General features: G+C 38.2%; 1 protein-coding gene across 3 annotated transcripts in view; it reads left to right on the top strand.

Annotated features, from left to right (window-relative positions):
- The window catches only part of NRDE2 (NRDE-2, necessary for RNA interference, domain containing), a 77,755-nt gene that overhangs the window by 23,247 nt on the left and 32,899 nt on the right, over nt 1-21,609 (top strand). The window contains exons 1-5 of one of the 3 annotated variants that reach the window (XM_072622954.1): nt 763-914; nt 1,451-1,591; nt 8,307-8,760; nt 9,272-9,677; nt 11,020-11,153. In XM_072622954.1, coding sequence (XP_072479055.1) covers nt 880-914; nt 1,451-1,591; nt 8,307-8,760; nt 9,272-9,677; nt 11,020-11,153 — 1,170 coding nt within the window. In that variant the 5' untranslated portion in view covers nt 763-879. Of the gene's footprint in view, nt 1-762; nt 915-1,447; nt 1,592-8,306; nt 8,761-9,271; nt 9,678-11,019; nt 11,154-21,609 lie in introns of those variants that run through there. The other 2 variants (XM_072622953.1, XM_072622952.1) reach the window with 2 other exon arrangements.

Raw genomic sequence — 21,609 nt, 5'->3', positions numbered from 1 at the left:
TTATTAGTCGTCTAAGATAAAGCTGCTTTGGTATAGTAGGAACAGTACTGGACTTGTAGCCAAAAGTCTTGAGTTGAGAGCTGGCTCTGCCACTTAGGAGTGATGTGACCTTGGGTAAGATACAGAACCTTAAGAGTTGTACTAGAGAGAGCATGTAGTAATTCTATAGTCAGTCAACCTCTAGTAGAAGACCTCCACCAATGGGGAACTCACTACCTCCTGATGAAACACATTTTACTTTTGCATAATTTGAATTGTAAGCTGAGGAAGTTTTCATTAAATGAAACTGAAATCTGCCTCCCTACAAATTTCATCTGATGTTCCCATTTCTGTCCTTTTACTTCACTTTTCTTGGCCACCTTTTCCTCTTAAATAGATAGAGAGAGAGAGAGAGATACAAAGATAGACACATAGTTAGATGGATAGATGAAAGCACTTTAAGGTGGGATGCATATGGAAAAACCACTGGAAGATCTGAGTTTTATGGTCATCTCTGACACTAGCTTTCTGACTATGGCAAGTTATTTTTAACTCCTTTGAGCTTCAGTTTCCTCATTTGCAAAGTGAAAATAATAATACTACATATATTGACTACCTCATAGTTCTCAAAAAAATTCTTTATTAATTATAAATTCTGGAGGAATGTGAACAGTTTTAATTATTCTAATACTCCTCTTCTAAAGTCATCCTTTGATGCTTCACCATGGCATGGAGTTGACCCTGTGTTCTCAACGGTATGCTTTCATAATCTAGACCCCAGAAGGTCTTGTCAGGCCAAGAAGATTTCAAGTACAGACCTGGTAATGGACTGTGTTGTCTTTGATCAGAAGACAGTAGCTAATTTCAGAACCTTATCATTGAACTGTTGATTATCAAGTGATGTTGGCCATAGAAACTCATGAAGATCAACTAAGGTATGCAGAGGCTATAATATGTATTAGTTGAGGGAATACCTACCCTGATGAGTTGTGTATATTTTTGAATGATAAAGTGATGAGGCTATTTTCTATACATTCTCTGTTCTCTATACATTTAACTTGGGAAATATATATATATATATATATATATATATATATATATATATATATATATATGTATGTATGTATGTATATACACACACACACACACACATATACACACACACTCACACAGAGGGAAAGGGAGAGACTATGGTTAATTTTTGAGATATGGTATGCATAGTTTGGCAGTTATTCATGCCCTCAACCATTTCAGTGAATTGAGATTCCTGTACTTTTTCTTTCCATGGCATGTGCACATACTTTACATTTGGGTATGTTTGATACTATGTGGAATTTCAGATATTTAACTTTGCTTGTTTTTACAAATAATAAATATTTAACTGAGGTGTTTTTAAAAAGCTGCTTTTGTCTCTTTCTTTCTTGTCCATCTCTCCCCACTTCTCCTCCCCTCACCTCCCTTTGTCCAGCAGTCAAGAAAATAATGCCACTGGAAATTCCTTTGTTTGGCTTGATGACATTCAGGCTCTGACAACAGAAACCTTCAGAACAGATAAGAAACCAGATCCAGCAAACTGGGAGTATAAATCTCTTTATCGTGGGGATATAGCAAGGTACACATTGTGTTCTGTCCTTAAAAGTTCTAAAAATAATTCATTGATTGTAATACGTTGTCCTGAGTTCTTCTATTCTAATCCAAATCCCTTTCATACTTTCTTTCATAATTGGTGTTATAGTGAAATATCTTGTCAGAATGTTTATTTTTGCCCTAAGTTGTCAGAAACATGTATAATAGCATTTTTTTTCATTTAACAAGCACTTTGTTTACATAAGACACTGTTCTAGACACTGAGAGGGATACACATATAAATAAAATATTGTCTTTGTTTTCAAGGTGCTTACAATCTGACAAGGGAGTTAAGATATGCACATAAATAATTGTAATCCTAACAAGAATGTAATAAAGTCATAAAAAAGATACAGAGTGTTGTGATGGGTCATAAGAGAGAGAAGTCACCGCCCTGTTTGGACAGGGGTGAGTAGAGAGAGCAAGGAAGGTTTCAGGAAGGAAGTAGATGGCCTTTGAGCTGGTCCTTGAAAGATGGGTAAGATTTCAGTAGGTTTAAATGGATGGAGAGTAGGATGGAGAGCATGTTAGGAATACTGTAAACAAAATCACAGAAGTGGGAAAGCATGTTTGGAGAAATGATGAGTAGCCCAATTTAGCTAGAACATATAGCAGGGGTGGGGAACCTGCAGCCTCGGGGCCACATGTGGCCTTCAAGGTCTTTGGGTACAACCTTTGACTGAGTCCAAGTTTTACAGAACAAATCCTTTTATTAAAGGGATTTGCTCTGTGATCTTTGGATTCATCCAGAGGGCTGCAATTGAGGACCTAGTAGAAGGCCACATGTGGCCTCAAGGCCGCAGTTCCCCACCTCTGGCATAGGGCATGAGAGTAAAATGAAATAAGATTGGGAAGTTGGGTTGAGACCAAACTGAGGAGGGCCTTCAGTGCTTGATGAAGGAGCTGGGACTTTATTTAGTGGTTAATCATTGAAGGTTTTTGAGTTGGAGAATGCATGTCAGGAAGATGAATATGCCAGTGAAATAGAGTATAGTTTGGTACAGGGAGACATGAGAATTAGAAAGAACAATTAAGAATCTTTTGCAAAATTGAAAATATTGTAGTAGTTTTAACTCTAGTACCCGTTCCTCTGCTGTCTGCTCTCTCCTTTTCTCTTTTTTTATCGGATTCCATAAAAATCTAGATTCATGGCATGATGTAGAGACACTGAACACACTTATAAATTTATTGATTCCATATATCTCTGACAGGTAACATTGATCATGACTCTGAGGTCACTGGAAGAATGGGTCCTTGACGGAATTAGGAGGGTTCAGAAGAAGAAATTTGACGGGAAAGATAACGGATACAGATTATACATGTTGAGTTTGAAATGTGTTTATGACCTGCAGTTTCAAGTGTCTTATAGGCAGTTGATGATGGAGTTCAGGAAAAGATATTTCAAAAAAGGTGGAAACACAGATCTGAATCATCAGCATAGAGGAGTATGAATTGGTACAGGGAAATATGAGAACCAGGAAGGACAACTAATAGCTAGGTATTCAAAGGTCAAGGGTAATGAAGGACTCCTGTGTTGGCTGCTCTTTCCTCTTTCCATCTCTCTACCACATCCCATAAGAAACCAGGAGTCACAGATTAAATGAGTGCTAAGTACACAGAGTATTCTTTCATGTACCTCTAGCAGGTGGGAAAGCAGTTCTTTTATTCCTCCCTAATTGAGTCTCCAGTTCTGCTCCCCACAGAAGCTTTTCCAAAACTCTACTCTCCTCAAACCTCCCACACCACTCCTTAACCAATGATAATTAAACCAGGGGAGCTGATGAGATCAGACAAGAGGACCTAAAATAGTCTTTCAGTTACATCCAAGGTCAGGGGGCAAGATATAGATCCAGAAAGGATTTTAAAAAAGAATAGTAAGATAGGAAAGAGAGCCAAGAGAAAGTAATGTTGTGAAAACTCAGAAGATTATCCAAGAGGAGAGGGTAGTTAATAATGCCAAATACTGTAGTAAGTCAAAGAGGATGAAAGTTGAGAAAAGTCCATTAGATTTGGCAATCAGAAGATCATTGATGCCTTTGGAAAGGGAAGCTTTAGTTGACTGAACCAGATTGCAAATGGTTGAGCAGTAAGTGAGAGGAGAGAAAGTGGAAGCAACTAGCATAGACAAGTTTTTCTAGGAATTTGGCTGAAAAGGGGAAGAGAGATGTAGGTCAATTGCTTGAGGGCATGGTGGGGCCAAGTGAAGGATAAAAGATGAGAAAGGAGCCTTGGAAGTAATTTTGATGATGGGAGGGGAAGAGAGATGGTGGACCAGGAGTGGGGAGCCTATGACCTTGAGGACATATGTGGCCCTTTGACTGAATCCAACTTCACAGAAAAAATCCCAAGGGCTTTGTTCTGTAACACTTGGATTCAGTTCAAGTGCTGCACGTGAGGGAGGACCTAGAAGGCTGCATGTGGTTTCAAGGCAGCAAGTTCCCCACCCCTACCTTAGACTAATACAAATAAGTGAAACTAAACTTGAACAATAATAGTGTCAAGAAACCTAAAACTCAGAAGAATTTGAGGCTTTCGGGGTGAGGGTGGGAAGGGTTGGTTCGTAGCTGTGTTTGAAGGAAGTGATGGGTACATTGTTGGATGTAACGTTAACAGAACACACGCAGAAAACAGAACTATTCAACTTTTTTTTTCCACCCTCACCACCAAAGAGAATAAATTGTAAATGGCACAAGGAGTATGGCAAAGAGGGATTGGAAGCCAAGGTAGATGGAGTACCTAACCTCCTTTAGGTATGCTCATTTCCAGATGCAGATAAGCCATCCCCTAAGGTACTGAAAGAACACATGAGCATTGTCGTAGAAAAACTGTTGGTCATTTCTGAGAAGTTGTAGAAAACAAGAAGTGGCATATACTAAAATTGGGCAAATGTGATAGGAGAATTAATGAGGTAGGAGGGAAGGTAGACTACAGAAACATGTGAGACTAATGACAATCTATAGAAAAATTATAGATTATTAAACAAATGGTTTGTGAGTACCTAGAAAAGAGTGGTCACTAGGTTCCAGCATAGGTTTGTCAGGAATAAGTCATGCCAAATTTGTCTCATTTCCTTTCTTGATATTAATAGACTGGTTGGTTGACCAGGGAAATATTATAGACATGATGTATTTGGATTTCAGTAAGACATTTGACAGTCTTTAGTTATATTCAGAGAAATGTAAACTAGATGATAATAGAGTTAGGCAGATTTGTAGCTGATTAAACAATCATAATAAATTATTTAGACATTAAGCAGGTAGAATTCATAGGACTTGGTAACATTTACTCCATGAAATATTTGAGGCCTTTTTTTCCTCAATTAACAAATCAAAAGTGTTTATTATACACCTGCAGAGGTTTCAATGATTTTTTAGAAGCTTAGTCATTCACTAATATTGCCAATCTGAACAAAGGGCCCTACTGGCATGCTATAGCTAAATCCTTGATCCTTTTTAAAAAATATATTATTTTTTTATACAAATGTTGACTTGGAAATAGTGTTTATCAAATTTATGAGTACCAGAAAGTTGGGAGAGATACTAATATTTTAGATAAGAGAATCAAGATTCAGAAGGATTAGAATGGCAGGCCCAAACTAACAAAGTGAAATTTAATAGAAATAAATTTGAAATATTGCAGTTGGGTTAAAAAATATAAATTTAATAACTGTAGGACTAGGGAGGCAACACTTAAAAGGAACTCAGGTGAAAAATAGCTTCTTCAGGTTTTTGTTTGTTAGCAAGTTCATTGTGATCCTTCAGAACGATGTGGCTGCAGTCTTAATCAGCATTAGATATGGTGTCTAGATCAAGGGAGGAAATAATCCTAGTGTGCGTTGGTCATTCCATGTTTCGAATATTAAATCTAGTTCTTAGTGCTATATTTTAATTTCATTTTTGTCAAATTTGCTCTATTTGTTAGAGGATGGCGCAGGGTCTGTAGACTGTGTCAATTGGGAGAGGGATATGAGAATAGCTAATGTTTAGTCTGGAGAAGAGAAGATGAACCAGCAGTTTTCAGCTAGTTGTTGAAGGCTTGTCAAGGGAAAGAGGCTCTTATTTTATGCATTAATTGGGGCAGAATTAAGACAGATGTGTCAGTTATAGGTAAGCAGCTTTTAGTACAGTGTAAGGGTGAATTTTCCAAAACTTAGGTCTCAATAATAATAAAAATGGCCTGTCTTAGAGAGCATTATACTTTTCTGTTAGTGGAAATGTTTGGGCTGAGGTTGTGGCTGACCTCCTGTCAAGAAATGCAGAAAGAATTATTTGTTTACTTATTTTGCATTGGGAAGATGTACAATAAATGACAGCCCAAAATTCTTTATGACTCTTGAAGGTAAATTGAATATTAACATATTTATTATAAAAATAGGAGAATGTAATACTATTATTAATAACTAAACCAAAAAGTCTTTGATAATGTCCAGTGAATTTTTTTTGATTATCTTTAATATTATTCTTTGAGAGAAAGCAGGTTTCATTTGGACTCAGCATCTCTTAGCTTGTCAGCCACTATTAGGGTCTTTGTTGCTTGCAGGTGGAAAGAAGGTTTTTCTGGGGGGACTGGCAAGAATTGGAAAAGAGAATGAGAGGTTAGAGAGGTTAGGGTAAGAGAGAAAGAGGAGAGAGTTAAAAAGAAATATATATTATGTAACATATCAGATATGTTATACATAGACTATGTTTATATATTATCATTGCTATTATTTCATATAAAATATGAAACACTTTGCTTCTGGTGGAAATTAATGAAGCCACGATCATTAAAATACAGAAGTAAAATAAAGAAGTGAGTACAAGACCCCAGTGGTAGCTGCTGAAGGGGAGAGGAGAAAGAGGAAGGGCCCTTTGAAGTCACCCAGTTTCTCCCTTTCATTTTATAAATGGGCATCTGAGTTGCCCTGGTCACCTACCTCATGAGTGACGGACAGAACTAAGGCTGGGATCTAGGACCCTGGACTCTGCAGCTGTGATGTTCCCCATCCTACCACGTTGTCACCGAGTTGTGGACAGCGACGTGTTAGCAGAGCTCAGACTCTGGCTTGTCACTTCAGACTAGAAAGACTTTGAGTGTAGGGTCAGCAGTGGATGAGTGGCCGCAGGAGCTTTAACAGAGACAAGGTGCTGAGGCATGGAGGAATCATGAGCTGTTGGGGGTCACTCTACAGCAAGGGAAACCATAGACTTTCAGAGTATCTAGGCAAGTATGACCTAGCTCTGATACTTCCCACAGTGGGACTTGGGGCTGATTACTCAACCTTCTTTGACCCCAGTCTCCCCTTCTGTAAAATGAAGGGGGTGGATACCTCTAAATCTAATGATGCTATGACCCACAATAGAATGATATTAGTTCCTTTTCATAAAAGGATGAAAAGACAAGAATATCCTTAAATAATGTTAGAGCTGGACAAGACCTTAGAGATTACCTTCTTTAACCCTCTTGCATCTTTACTGCCTGAGGGGGAAACTGAGGCTCAAAGAACTTACCTAGGGCCACACAGTAGAACCAGAATTAAAACCCGCTTTTTGACTTCTAATTGAAAACAAAAAGCATCAATTTTAGTTTTATTCTAAACTAGGAAACTTGAAAAGTAATTTTGATCCAAGTATTTTAACCTTTTCAGTGTTAGATTTTTTAAGTAGGGATGCATTGTGTTAGATTAGAAATTAGAGACTTGGGTTCTAGACATTCCTTGTTTTGCCATTTACTAATTATGTGATCTCAGATAAAGGTATGTGTCTTCTCTGGGCCTCAATTTCTTCTATAAATAATGGGAATAATACTTCCTGCCTGGCTTATCTCACAGGCTGTTATGAAAATGGAATCTGATGAAAGGAAAGTGATATTATTACTCAGTCTTATTTTCACCTTCCATTAACCAGCTATTGAAGTGGAATAGGTAGCAGGTGTCTGATTGGAAAGAAAAACAACTGCTTAGGACTCAAATTTTTCTAATTGAATCTTTGGAGATGAACTTAGATGCTCTTTAGGTTAAAGCAACCCCCTCCAGGTGTCTAGGAGCATACCTAGTATGTGTGTGTGTGTGTGTGTGTGTGTGTGTGTGTGTGTGTGTGTGTGTGTGTGTGTGTGTGTGTGTGTGTGTGTGTGTGTGTGTGTATACACATAGATATACATAGCTGCACATACATATATGTGTGAATATATGGATATGTGTATGCATGTACATATATACACACATAGACTTATATATTTCAGTATAATTGGTTTCCTTAATAATCCTGTGTATTGTATTTTATATGTGTTGTATTTTATGATTTAAAAGCATTCTGAAAAAGGTGTCTGTAGGCTTTGCCAAGGGTGGTTTAACTGGAACTACTGGGAAGAAAATTATACCTTAAAGAAATTAGTCAGAAGTAGAAGAGTACAGGGATGCAAGAGAGAAGACTTAGCTTCTTGTCCTGGTTCTGCCTCAGAGTCACCTTGTGACCTGGACAGGTCTCTTCATGGGCCTTAACTTCCTCCACCTGTTGAATTAGAAGGTTGTACCTTATTTAACAACTGTTATATTCAAGACACTATGCTAAACGCTATGGAGGAATATAAAGAGAAATATGAAATAACTTCCATTCTGTTGATGCTTATTGTCTAGCAGAGCACCTTAAAAGCCTTTCTGAGATCCAGCTATTTGTGATAATCAAATGTGTACATACCCATTTACTAACTTTCTTTTTTTTAAGATACAAGAGGAAAGGAAACTCTTGCCTTGGCATTAACCCCAAAAAGCAACGTGTGTCTTGGGAAGGTACCTTGACAGAAAAAAAGCAATTGCATAAGAAATTTGAACGCTACTTTTCTAAGAAAAGCATACGTTCAGTCAGTATTGATGGAGTTGCTGTTTGTGGCAAAACTGAAGTATTCTCACCTGATCCCAGCCCATTCATACCAGTGAAAGACTCTGATGATGAAGTTCCACCTTCTACCTCAAGATGGGTGAATCCTTTGGGAGTTTATGATAAATCTACAACACTGTGGTTACAAGGACAGGGACCTTCAGACCAAGAGACAAAGCAGCCTGTGTCTCAGAAGGATAGTGAAAACTCTATTCTAAAAGCTAAAGTAGAGGAATTTAACAGAAAAGTCCGAGAGAATCCTAGGGACATTCAACTGTGGCTGGAATTTGTGTCTTTTCAAGTAAGTGTTATTATCAGTGCTGAGTTTAAGTTCTCTCATTTGGGAATAGGATCCCTAAGTATGGACAAATAAAATAGTTGCTCTGGTTAACTAAAATGTGGGGCCACTGGAGAGTTTTTTGGCCATTCATTTTGGGTCACTTAAACAATTGTTACTTTCCCAGAAATGAATGCCTTTTGTCAATTAGATGAATAACTATTCAGTACAATTGTTAACAGTTCTTTTATGATGTAATTGGGATATAAACTCAGTATTCTTAAATGATGGGGCATAAACTAAAAAAAGTTTACAGACCAAACCTGATTAATGTTATAGCGAGATAGGAATCTCTCAAGCTTCATTTTTCTTAAAAATTGTTAATTCTTATTGTTATCAAAGGGATAATTATGCTTTTTTAGTGCTTCTAGGAAGAGCTAGTTTGAGTTGGTGCATGTACTATAAAACATTTAGATGCCTGAGAATAACTCAATGTCATGTGTAATTATAACTCAATTTTCCTTTTTGTTTTGAGGATGAGGTGATGAAAGGACCTAGCCTATACACCATCAGTGAAGGAGAGCAGGAGTCTAGAAGAAAATCACTGAAACTAATTCTGGAAAAGAAATTGTCCATTTTAGAGCGTGCCATTGAAAGCAACCAGAACAGTGTGGAGCTGAAGCTTGCCAGGCTCAAACTCTGTACAGAATTCTGGGAACCGTCTACTTTGATCAAAGAGTGGCAGAAACTGATTTTTTTACACCCCAACAATACAGCTCTATGGCAAAAATACCTCTTATTTTGCCAGAGCCAATTTAGCACCTTTACAGTATCCAAAATTCACAGTCTGTATGGAAAATGCCTCAGCACCCTGGCAGCAGTACAGGATGGGAGCATCTTATCTCATCCTGCATTGCCTGGAACTGAGGAAGCTATGTTAGGTAAGAGAATCACTGTGAAATGAAATACAGAAAGATAGTTGTAATCAAGGACATTTTTTTGTGTGTTACAAAAAAATGTACTGAAAATGTCTGGAGTCTTGCTTCTTGAGTTGATAAAGCAAGCATTGCTTCCCCCATATGGATGTAACAGATGCTTCTCTTCTGCAAAAGAACTTGTAACATAAATTGAGTGAATTGCTGATATTTCAAAGATGAGCCCAAGAATATTAATACAAAGAGCAGATAGATGTGGGATTTTCTAAAGATAAATTCTTCCATTTTGTAAAATAAATTGCTTTTGAATTAACACTTAGTAGCAGTGTAATGAAAAGCTTAGTGTGTGATATTTTTTCTTAGTTTTCTAGTTTTTTTCTACTTAGTGCTGCCATTCGATGGATAAGAGTAGACATTTACTGAGCCAGTTTGAAGCCAAATCATTAAAATGACAGGCACTAATCCACTATTCTTCTTTGAGTCATAAAAATCTGTACAAATTACTTAAAATGTGATAAGGAACATGTGCTCTTTCTGACGAATGGATATATTAGATGAATGGATAAGATATTTTTATCAGGTGTTAGAAAGCTAATATTTTAGGTTCTTCCCAAAGGGAATCTGCTAAAAAAAAAAAATCTCAAAGCAGCCTGTCATGCTAGATCCCTAATTTTTTTAGAGAAATGATTTTACTGGCTCAAGGATAGATTTACTGTTCTTATAGAATGATCAAATTATTACTTATCCTCTATTCATGGATGATTGAATGTTCTTAGATGAGTAGATGTTATTAGAGTGAAACAAATTCAAAGGTTCCATCATAATATATTGATTTGTTTATTGTAAGCCATGAGGATATGATAAAATCTGCTGGTGAATAATGCCATCTAGTGCTAAAGTGGACATAGGTCTCTTTACTTTTTGGTAAAAATCTAATGTACTTTAAAAGGTAGCATTTGTATAGCTTTTCAAGTATAAATGCAACTTGACTTTATGATAGTTAATAATCAGGCTAATTTCTCAACTCATTTCATATACTGTGCCATTTTTAGTTCTGATATTTTTTCCAGCAGTGAATTAGTTATGAAAGTGTGAGTGAATGCATTTTGTTATTTGGTTATGTAGGTATACTGGAATATTAGATAACAGTTAAAGCTTTTAAAAACATAAAGCTTTTTTTTAGAAAAAGTAGAGATTTTTTTTACTCTTTTGTCTTCAGCACAGTGAAATTTTTCTGTTTTACACTACAGAGGAAATTTTTCCTGGGTTGTGTATTTCTTGGAAAATGAGCTGCTTCTTTTTAATGATGTTAAAAAGTAATTTTCTCTTTCTCTTTCCTCTTTTATAGCACTCTTTCTTCAGCAGTGTCATTTTCTTAGACAAGCTGGCCACACTGAAAAAGCAATATCTTTGTTCCAGGCCATGATTGACTTTACCTTCTTCAAACCTGACAGTGTGAAAGATCTTCCTACCCGGGGACAGGCCAGTAATTTCTCCTTCCTTATTTCTAGTATTTTGCTTTAGAGGGCCACCTTGAACACACTGGAATTTGAGGGCTGAGGAAAAGAAACTAAGGGTGACTTGTAAAATGGTGGTCAGATGGAAAATGTCATTCTCAGTAAGTAGTTTTTCTAGACTGTGCTGGTTAAATTAGCTTTTCCTTGTGAATAAAATTCAGTTATCTCTTATTTATTAGCCAGTAGTCAAGAATCATTTATCGTATGCCCATTTTTTTGCCTTTGTATGATGGATAACATAGAAGAGGCTTCATTGTTTTTGAGTGAGCCTTCTGTTTCACATATGAGACAATTACTGACCAAGGTAGCAAAGCACTAGAAGCGTGTACATGTGCATGTGTAATCTAATACTGCTATAGGCACATCCATACACACAGATGAGACCAGTTTATGACTAGAAAATAGATATTACAGTAAGAGGAGGTAATGTAGAATGGGGCCTAACTTGGATGAAAATAGTTAAAATTCAAATTCACAGTAGTTCAAGTTCAAATTCTGCCACTAACTGACTGTATGACCTTGGCTAATTTACTCTAGCTATAAGTGTTTTAGCTTCCTTAACTATAAAATTAAGGAGTTGGATTAGATTACCTTTAAGTACTTTCTGTCTTTGATATTTTGTAATAAAGAATTTGTTATGTGGTTTCAGGAGGTAGGTACTTATATGTGTACATTAGAATCAAGTGTAGTCAAAGTAAGTTGGGAAAGTATATTTTAGGTTTGTTCTGTATCTTTTTTTCTGTTGTTTTTTTATTTTTTAATGTTTATTTATTTATTTTTAGTTTCAACATTCATTTCCACAAAATTTTAAGTTCCATATTTTCTCCTCATCTTTCCCCTCCCCCACCCCATAATGCCTTTCATTCTGATTACCCCTTTCCACAATATGCCCTTCCTTCTTTCACATTCCTCCCTTCCCTTATCCCTAACTTCTCTCTTTTCTTGTAGGATAAGATAGATTTCTGTACTCCATTATCTGTATTTATTTCCCAGTTGTATGTAAAAACAGTTCTCAGCATTAGTTCCTAATACTTTGGATTCCAGCTTCTCTCTCTTCCTCCCTCCTATCCCCACTGAGAAGTCAAGCAATTCAATATAAGCCATATGTGTGTAGTCATGCAAAAGACTTCCGTAATAGTCATGTTGTGTAAGATTAACTGTATTTCCCTCCATCCAATCCTGTGCCCCATTTATTCTGTTCTCTCTTTTGACCTTGTCCCTCCCCAAAAGTGTTTACTTCTAATTACTCCCTTCTCCTATTTGCCCTCCCTTCTATCATCCCCCTTACCCCACTTGTCCCCTTCTCCCCTACTTTCCTGTAGCGTAAGATAGATTTTCATACTAAATTGAGTGAGCATGTTATTCCCTCCTTAAGCCAAATGTGAAGAGAGTAAGTTTCACTTTTTCCCTCTCACCTCCTCCCTTTTTTCCTCCATTGAAAATGCGTTTTCTTGCCTCTTTTATGAGAGATAATTTGCCCCATTCCATTTTTCCCTTTCTCCTCCCAATATATTCCTCTCTCACCCCTTAATTTTATTTTTTTAAATATCATCCCTTCTTATTCAGCTCCCCCTGTGCTCTCTGTCTATATATGTGTGTATGTGTGTGTGTGTGTGTGTGATCCCTCCAACTACCCAAATACTGAGAAAAGTCTCAAGAGTTACAAATATTATCTTTCCATGTAGAAAGGTAAACAGTTCAACTTTAGAAAGTCCTTTATGATTTCTCTTTCCTATTTACCTTTTCATGCGTCACTTGATTCTTATGTTTGAAAGTCAGATTTTCTATTCAGTTCTGATCTTTTCATCAAGAATGCTTGAAAGTCCTCTATTTCATTGAATGACTATTTTTTCCCCTAAAGTATTATACTCAGTTTACTGGGTAAGTGATTCTTGGTTTTAATCCTAGTTCCTTTGACTTCTGGAATATCATAATCCAAGCCCTTCAGTCCCTTAATGTAGATACTGCTAGATCTTGTGTTATCCTGATTGTAATTCCACAATACTCAAATTGTTTCTTTCTAGATGCTTGCAATATTTTCTCCCTGACCTGGAAACTCTGGAATTTGGTTACAGTATTCCTAGGAGTTTCTCTTTTCCGATCTCTTTCAAGTGGATTCTTGGTGGATTCTTTCAGTATTTATTTTACCTTCTGGTTCTAGACTATCAGGGCAGTTTTCTTTGATAATTTCATGAAAGATAACATCTAGGCTTTTTTTTTGATCATGGCTTTCAGGTAGTCCCATAATTTTTCAGTTGTCTCTTGTAGATCAGTTTTCCAGGTCAGTTGTTTTTCCAGTGAGATATTTCACATTGTCTTCTATTTTTTTATTCTTTTAGTTTTGTTTTGTAATTTCTTGGTTTCTTATAAACCAAGGGGCTTCCACCTAATTTTTAAAGAACTATTTTCTTCAGTGAGCTTTTGAACCTCCTTTTCCATTTGGCTAATTCGGCTTTTTAAAGCATTCTTCTCCTCATTGGCTTTTTGGACCTCTTTTGCCATTTGGGTTAGTCTATTTTTAAAGGTGTTATTTTCTTCAGCATTTTTTTTTTTTTTGCTGGTCTCTTTTGGCAAGCTGTTGACTCTGTATCCATGATTTTCTGGCATTGCTCTCATTTCTCTTCTCAATTTTTCCTCCACCTCTCTTATTTGATTTTCAAAATCCTATTTGAGCTCTTCCATGGCCTAAGACCATTGCATATTTATTTTGGAGGTTTTGGATGCAGAAGCCTTGACTTCCTCTGACAGTATGCATTGTTCTTCATCTGAAAGAATGGAGGAAAATACCTGTTCATCAAGAAAGTAACCTTGTATGGTCTTTTTTTTCTCTCTTTTTTGGGCATTTTCCCAGCCAGTTACTTGACTTTTGAGTCCTTTGTCAAGAGGAGGGTATACTCTGGGGACCTGTAAGTTCTCAGTTCTTCCAAGGTGGCTCAATCAAAGGAGAGGAGTTTACTCCTCTCCTGGCTTGGGCACTGGTCTGGGAGCAACCAAAAACTTTTCTGCTCAGAATCTGCAAGTAGAATTGCCTCACCACAACAGCCTTCAGCTCCACCACACCAGCACTCCTCCTTACCCCAGGGGCAGACTCAGGGCTAAGATTCAGATTGGAACCCCTGGGGTTCTAGGCGAAAGGCTCCTAAAATGGATGCTCCCACTGCAGTGGCTGGTGCCAACGATCCAGACCACACTCCCTCTCCTGGATGAAGGAGCCCTCCCACTGACCTTTGAAGTTGTCTTCCGTGTTTTGGGTTGAGGAATTTCGCAACTGCTGCTGCTTCCGGCGGCTCCCTAAAGCCTGTTCTGAGTCCTGTTCCTGCCTCCACACTGGGCTATGCTACACTCCACGCCTGGTGCGGTAGATCCTTCCTATTCGCCTTCCAGTCTATCCTGGGCTGGAAATCTCCTTCACCCTGTCATTTTGTGGCTTCTGCTGCTCTAGAATTTGTTTAGAGTCATTTTTTTTACAGTTATTTTATAGACTATGTGGGGGAGCTTCTACAGGTCTGTCTACTCTGCCATCTTGGCTCCAACCCACCCCTGTTCTGTATCTTTAGAGCAGCCAGTTAAACAAAACCTAAAAGAGAGGCGTCCCATGTAGGTAGTTTTGTGTTCTTCCTTCTCATATAGTACATTTTACCCTACAAACTGACTTAACTTATATGTGGACAAACAGAATGCACAGTATCTACTGGAATCTGATCATTGCCTAGTTATTCAACCATGTTTAACTTTTTCATACTCTTAATGTTAACTGCCCAATCAGCCTTTCAGGCACCAGATAGCTCACTCTCTAAACTAATTCTTAGCTAAAATCAAAGATGAAATTAAATGTCAGAAGTTTTTTTGGGGGTTTGTTTTTTGTTAAGTAATTCTACTTATTTGGGTTTAGTCTTTTGCACATGCCGGGGCTTAATGCTGCTTTATAGATCATTAATAAACAACAGCCTTGGGTGAATAGATTTTCTAAGAAAGAACATCGGGTGCCAGTTTGAGCTCCTTTCAGGAGTGTTTTGCTCACATATATTGGTAATTAAAGAAATCAACTTTTACTTCTTCTTAAAAATATTTTTAGTATTTATATTCCAGCTTATTCTAGAAGCATTTTAGGCAAGTTTCAAGTTAAGCTTATTTCAAAAATAGGGCAGTTCTAGATAAAAATGGAACAAAGACCACTAAAGCATAGCAGAGAGATGCTGCTGCAGAGCTGGGAGAGGCAGTTCCTACAGCTGGATAGATTAGCTTTGAGTTTCTTGGTAACTAAGCCCTTTGTTACCTCATTTACATTACTTTGACCAAAGAAAGCATACCCATTTCTTTGTAAAAATAAACTTTCTCCTAGAGTCAAGAAGGAATTTCACAGGTTCTTACTGTTAGAAGGCACATTAATTAAGTCTTTATAGTTAGAAGGAAAGTTAAGTCTTTAGTTATCCAGTCCAAGTTCTCATCACATACAGGAATCCTGAATATATTATCATTAATTTGTTATAGTTTTGCTCTTTGTTGCTACTTAGAAAGAATCTGTCTCTTTTTTTTAATTAATTAATTTATTTATTTAACTTTTAACATTCATTTTAACAAAATTTTGGGTTCCAAATTTTCTCCCCTTTTGTCCCCTCCCCCCACCCCAAAACACCGAGCATTCTAATTGCCCCTATCACCAATCTGCTCTCTCTTCTATCATCCCTCTCTGCCCTTGTCTCCATCTTCTCTTTTGCCCTGTAGGGCCAAATAACTTTCTATACCCCTTTACCTGTATTTCTTATTTCCTAGTGGCAAGAACAGTACTCGACAGTTGTTCCTAAAACTTTGAGTTCCAACTTCTCTTCCTCCCTCCCTCCCCACCCCTTCCCTTTGGAAGGCAAGCAATTCAGTATAGGCCAAAGCTGTGTAGTTTTGCAAATGACTTCCATGATAGTCGTGTTGTATAAGACTAACTATATTTCCCTCCATCCTATCCTGCCCCCCATTACTTCTATTCTCTTTTGATCCTGTCCCTCCCCATGAGTGTTGACCTCAAATTGCTCCCTCCTCCCCATGCCCTCCCTTCCATCATCCCCCCCACCCTGCTTATCCCCTTCTCCCCCACTTTCCTGTATTGTAAGATAGGTTTTCATACCAAAATGAGTGTGCATTTTATTCCTTCCTTTAGTGGAATGTGATGAGAGTAAACTTCATGCTTTCCTCTCACCTCCCCTCTTTATCCCTCCACTAAAAAGTCTTTTGCTTGCCTCTTTTATGAGAGATAATTTGCCCCATTCCATTTCTCCCTTTCTCCTCCCAATATATTTCTCTCTCACTGCTTAATTTCATTTTTTTAAGATATGATCCCATCCTCTTCAATTCACTCTGTGCACTCTGTCTCTATGTGTGTGTGTGCGTGTGCGTGTGCATGTGTGTGTGTGTAATCCCACCCAGTACCCAGATATTGAATAGTTTCAAGAGTTACAAATATTGTCTTTCCATGTAGGAATGTAAACAGTTCAACTTTTACAAGTCCCTTATGACTTCTCTTTGCTGTTTACCTTTTCATGTTTCTCTTCATTCTTGTGTTTAAAAGTCAAATTTTCTTTTCAGCTCTGGTCTTTTCATCAAGAATGCTTGAAAGTCTTCTATTTCATTGAAAGACCAATTTTTCCCCTGAAGTATTATACTCAGTTTTGCTGGGTAGGTGATTCTTGGTTTTAGTCCTAGTTCCTTTGACTTCTGGAATATCCTATTCCACACCCTTCAATCCCTTAATGTAGAAGCTGCTAGATCTTGTGTTATCCTGATTGTATTTCCACAATACTTGAATTGTTTCTTTCTAGCTGCTTGCAGTATTTTCTCCTTGACCTGGGAACTCTGGAATTTGGCCGCAATGTTCCTAGGAGTTTCTCTTTTTGGATCTCTTTCAGGTGGTGTTCTGTGGATTCCTTGAATACTTATTTTGCCCTCTGGTTCTATAATCTCAGGGCAGTTTTCCTTGATAATTTCATGAAAGATGATGTCTAGGCTCTTTTTTTGATCATGGCTTTCAGGTAGTCCCATAATTTTTAAATTGTCTCTCCTGGATCTATTTTCCAGGTCAGTTGTTTTTCCAATGAGATATTTCACATTATCTTCCATTTTTTCATTCTTTTGGTTTTGTTTTGTGGTTTCTTGGTTTCTCATAAAGTCATTGGCCTCCATCTGTTCCATTCTAATTTTGAAAGAACTATTTTCTTCAGTGAGCTTTTGAATCTCCTTTTCCATTTGGCTAATTCTGCTTTTGAAAGCATTCTTTTCCTCATTGGCTTTTTGAACCTCTTTTGCCAATTGAGTTAGCCTATTTTTCAAGGTGTTATTTTCTTCAGCATTTTTTGGGTCTCCTTTAGCAGGGTGGTTACTTGTTTTTCATGCTTTGCTTGCATGTCTCTCATTTCTCTTCCCAGCTTTTCCTCCACCTCTCTAACTTGATTTTCAAAATCCTTTTTGAGCTCTTCCATGGCCTGAGCCCATTGAGTGGGCTGGGGTACAGAAGCCTTGACTTCTGTGTCTTTCCCTGATGGTAAGCATTGTTCTTCCTCATCAGAAAGGAAGGGAGGAAATATCTGTTCACCAAGAAAGTAACCTTCTATAGTCTTATTTTTTTTCCCTTTTCTGGGCATTTTCCCAGCCAGTGACTTGCCTTCTGAATATTCTCTTTACACCCACTTCGCCTCCAGATCCACCCAGCCAGCACTTGGGGTCTGGGATTCAAATGCTGCCTCCCAGGCTTAGGGCTTAGGTGGGGCAGAGCTGCTATTCAATGTGAGATTAGGTTCAGGTGCTGGGGTGGGGGCAGGGCCGCCTCACGGGCTCAGTTCCCTCAGGGGTTTTATGCAGAGACCTTCAACAATGGGTCCAGGCTCCTGCCTGCTTGGGGAGCCCCGGTCTGCTGCCGCCTCTGCTGCTCCCTCCCGAGGGCGCCTGAGTTATGGGGGCACCCCACTCCCCTCTCGACCCGCCAAAAAGACCCTCTCACCGACCCTTCTCACCTGTGGGTGGAGGGACCTGCGCAGCAGCTGGAAATTCTGTCCTTGAAGCCTGCTCAGATCTGCTCCTCTCGGTGCCGCATGACCAAGGCAGGGCTGAGCTCGGCTCCGGGTCCACAGCGCAACGGACCTTTTGCGAGAGGTTTTCAGGCTCTCTGGAACAGAAATCTCGTCAGCTCCGTTGTTCTGTGGCTTCTGCTGCTCCAGAATTTGTTGGGAGTTCTTTTTTACAGATATTTTATGGGCTGTGGGTTTCGGAGCTAGTTTATGTGTGTCTTTCTACTCCGCCATCTTGGCTCCACCCGAATCTGTCTCTTTTTTAGATGATAACCAGGTGATAATTATTTTTCTTCCCCAATTTCACTCTAGGTGAAAAATTCCTGGATGTTTCTACCATTTTCACATGGAATGGTTTCAAGACCAATCATCTGATCTCTGCTTCAGCATTTCACCCCAGAACAGCATGCACCCCATCCACCCCTTCCTCTCTGTCCTCCCTTCTATTACCCACCCTTCTTCCATCTCCCTTCCCTTCTGTTTTCCTGTAGGGCAGAATAGATTTCTATACTCCATTGCCTGTATAGATTAATTTCTAGTTGCATGTATAGGTTAATTTCTAATTGCATGCTAAAGCAGTTTTTACCATTTACTCTTAAAGCTTTGAGTTCCATATGCTCCTCCTACCTACCTACCTACCCTCATTGAGAAAATAAGCAATTCAATATAGGTCATACATATGTAACAATGCAAAGCACTTCCATAATAGTTATTTTATAAAAGACTAACCACATTTCCCTCTGTCCTATCCTGCCCTTCATTTATTCCATTCTCTCCCTTGACGTGTCCTCTCACAATAGGGTTTGCTTCTGATTATATCTTTCCCCAATTTGCTGTCCCTTCTATTATCTTCCCTCTTCTATCCCCTTCCCCCTTGCCTTCCTGCAGGGTAAAATAGATTTCCATATCCAATTGAGTGTGTGTTATTCCCTCCTTAAGCCAAATCCAATGAGAATAAGGCTCAATTATTTCCTTTCATCTCCCTCCTCTTCCCCTCCATTTGTAAAGGCTCTTTCTTTCTTCTTTTATGTGAGATGATTTGCTACATTCTACCTCTCCCTTTCTCTTATTCCTAGCACATTCCACTCAACGGTAAATTTTATTTTTGGGGGGTATTCTTTATATTCAGCTCACCCTGTGCCTTCTATATGTGTGTGTGTGTGTGTGTGTGTGTGTGTGTAGATATAAACATATATATAAATACGTATATACAACACAGATACAGACACACACATATCTCTGCACATACATAATATACACATACATACATACCCATACCTACCTACATATATATATTCCTCTGACTACCCTAACACTGAAAAAGGTCTTATGAGTTACAAATAATGTCTTTCAATGTAGGAATGTAAACAGTTCAACTTTAATGAGTTCCGTAGGGCTTCTTTTCCCTGTTTACCTTTTCATGTTTCTCTTGATTCTTGTATTTGAAAGTCAAATTGTTTATTCAGCTCTGGTCTTTTCAGCAACAATGCTTGGAAGTCCTCTATTTCATTGAATTCCATTTTTTTTCCCCTGAATTATTATACTCAGTTTTTTTTGGGCAGGTGATTCTTGATTTTAATCCTGTCTCCTTTGACCTCTGGAATATCATATGCCCTTCGATCCCTTAGTATAGAAGCTGCTAAATCCTGTGTTATCCTGATTGTATTTCCACAATACTTGAATTGTTTCTTTTTGGCTTCTTGGAATATTTTCTTCTTGACCTGTAATTTGGCTACAATATTGAATACAATATACAAATCTGGAATTTGTCTACAATATTCCTAGGAGTTTTCCTTTTGGAGTCTCTTGCAGGAGGTGATCGGTGAATTCTTTTCATTTCTATTTTACCCTCTGATTCTAGAATATCAGGGCAGTTTTCCTTGATAATTTCTTGGACAATGATGTCTAGGCTCTTTTTTTTATCATGGTTTTCAGATAGACCAATAATTTTTAAATTATCTCTCCTGGATCTTTTTTCCATGTCAGTTGTTTTTCCAATGAGATATTTCACATTGTCTTCTATTTTGTCATTCTTCTGGTTTTTGTTTTGTAATTTTTTGGTTTCTCATAAAGTCATTAGCTTCCATTCTAATTTTTAAAGAACTGTTTTCTTCAGTGAGCTTTTGAACCTCCTTTTCAAGTGGCCTATTCTGCTTTTTAAAGCATTCTTCTCCTCATTGACTTTTTGGACCTCTTTTGCCATTTGGGTTAGTCTATTTTTAAAGGTGTTATTTTCTTCAGCATTTTTTGGGGTCTCCTTTAGCAAGCTATTAATCACTTTTCATGATTTTCTTCCATTGCTCTCATTTCTCTTCCTGATTTTTCCTTAACCTCTCTTACTTGATTTTCAAAATCTTTTTTGAGCTCTTCCATGTCCTGAGACCATTACATGTTATTTTTGGAGGTTTTGGATGTAGAAGACTTGACTTGTAGGTCTTCCTCTAATGGTATGCTTTGTTCTTCCTCATCTGAAAGGATGGAGGAAAATACCTGTTCATCAAGAGAGTAACCTTCTGTAGTCTTATTTTTTTCCTCTTTTTTGGGCATTTTCCCATTCAGTTACTTGATTTTTGAGTCCTTTGTCAAGTCCCTATTCTGTAGGGACCTGTAAGTTCTCAGTTCCTCCAAGGTGGCACAGTCAAGGGAGAGGAGTTTACTCCTCTCCTGGCCTGCGCTCTGGTCTGTGATCTGGATTCCCTCTCTAGATTCTCCACCAACTCCACCATGCCAATGCTCCTCCTCACCCCAGGACCACCACTCAAGACTGAGACCCATATCGGCCACTTGGTCCCCACAGGGTTTTTAGGCTGAGGGCTCCAAAAGTGGATGGTGTTGCTGCAGTGGCTGCTGCCGCCACTAACCTGGGACCAGGGCTGGGGCCAAACTGGGCTCCATTCTCACCCAGGTGAAAGAGCTTTTTTACTGACATTTGAAGCTCTTTTTGGCATTTGTAGGTTGAGAAATCTGGGAACCACAGCTGCTACCCATGATTCTGCACCCTGAAGCCTGCTCCAGTCCTGTCATGCAGTGCATTGTGGCCAAGGCTGGGCTGCTCCACTCTGAGCCTGGTGTGATAGATCTTTCCTGTCAGCCTTCCAGGCTGTCTGGTGCTGGAATTCTCTTTCACTCTGTCATTTTGTGGCTTCTGCTGCTCTAGAATTTGTTTTGTCATTTTTCACAAGTGTTATATGGGCTATGGGGATAGAGGTAGAACAGGTCTGTCCTTCTACTCTACCATCTCAGCTCCGCCCCTGGAACTATATTTTTTAAATTAATTTTTAATTTAAATTTAAATTATCAAATATTACATTGATATGTAAATATATTTAATATTTAAATATATTATATCATTGTTTATATTTTATATTA

This window comes from Notamacropus eugenii, chromosome 7 (genome assembly GCF_028372415.1).
Source record: "Notamacropus eugenii isolate mMacEug1 chromosome 7, mMacEug1.pri_v2, whole genome shotgun sequence".
NCBI classification, from domain to species: domain Eukaryota; kingdom Metazoa; phylum Chordata; class Mammalia; order Diprotodontia; family Macropodidae; genus Notamacropus; species Notamacropus eugenii.
The sequence above is the reverse complement of the archived record's forward strand: the minus strand, read 5'-3'. Positions and strand labels throughout refer to the sequence as shown.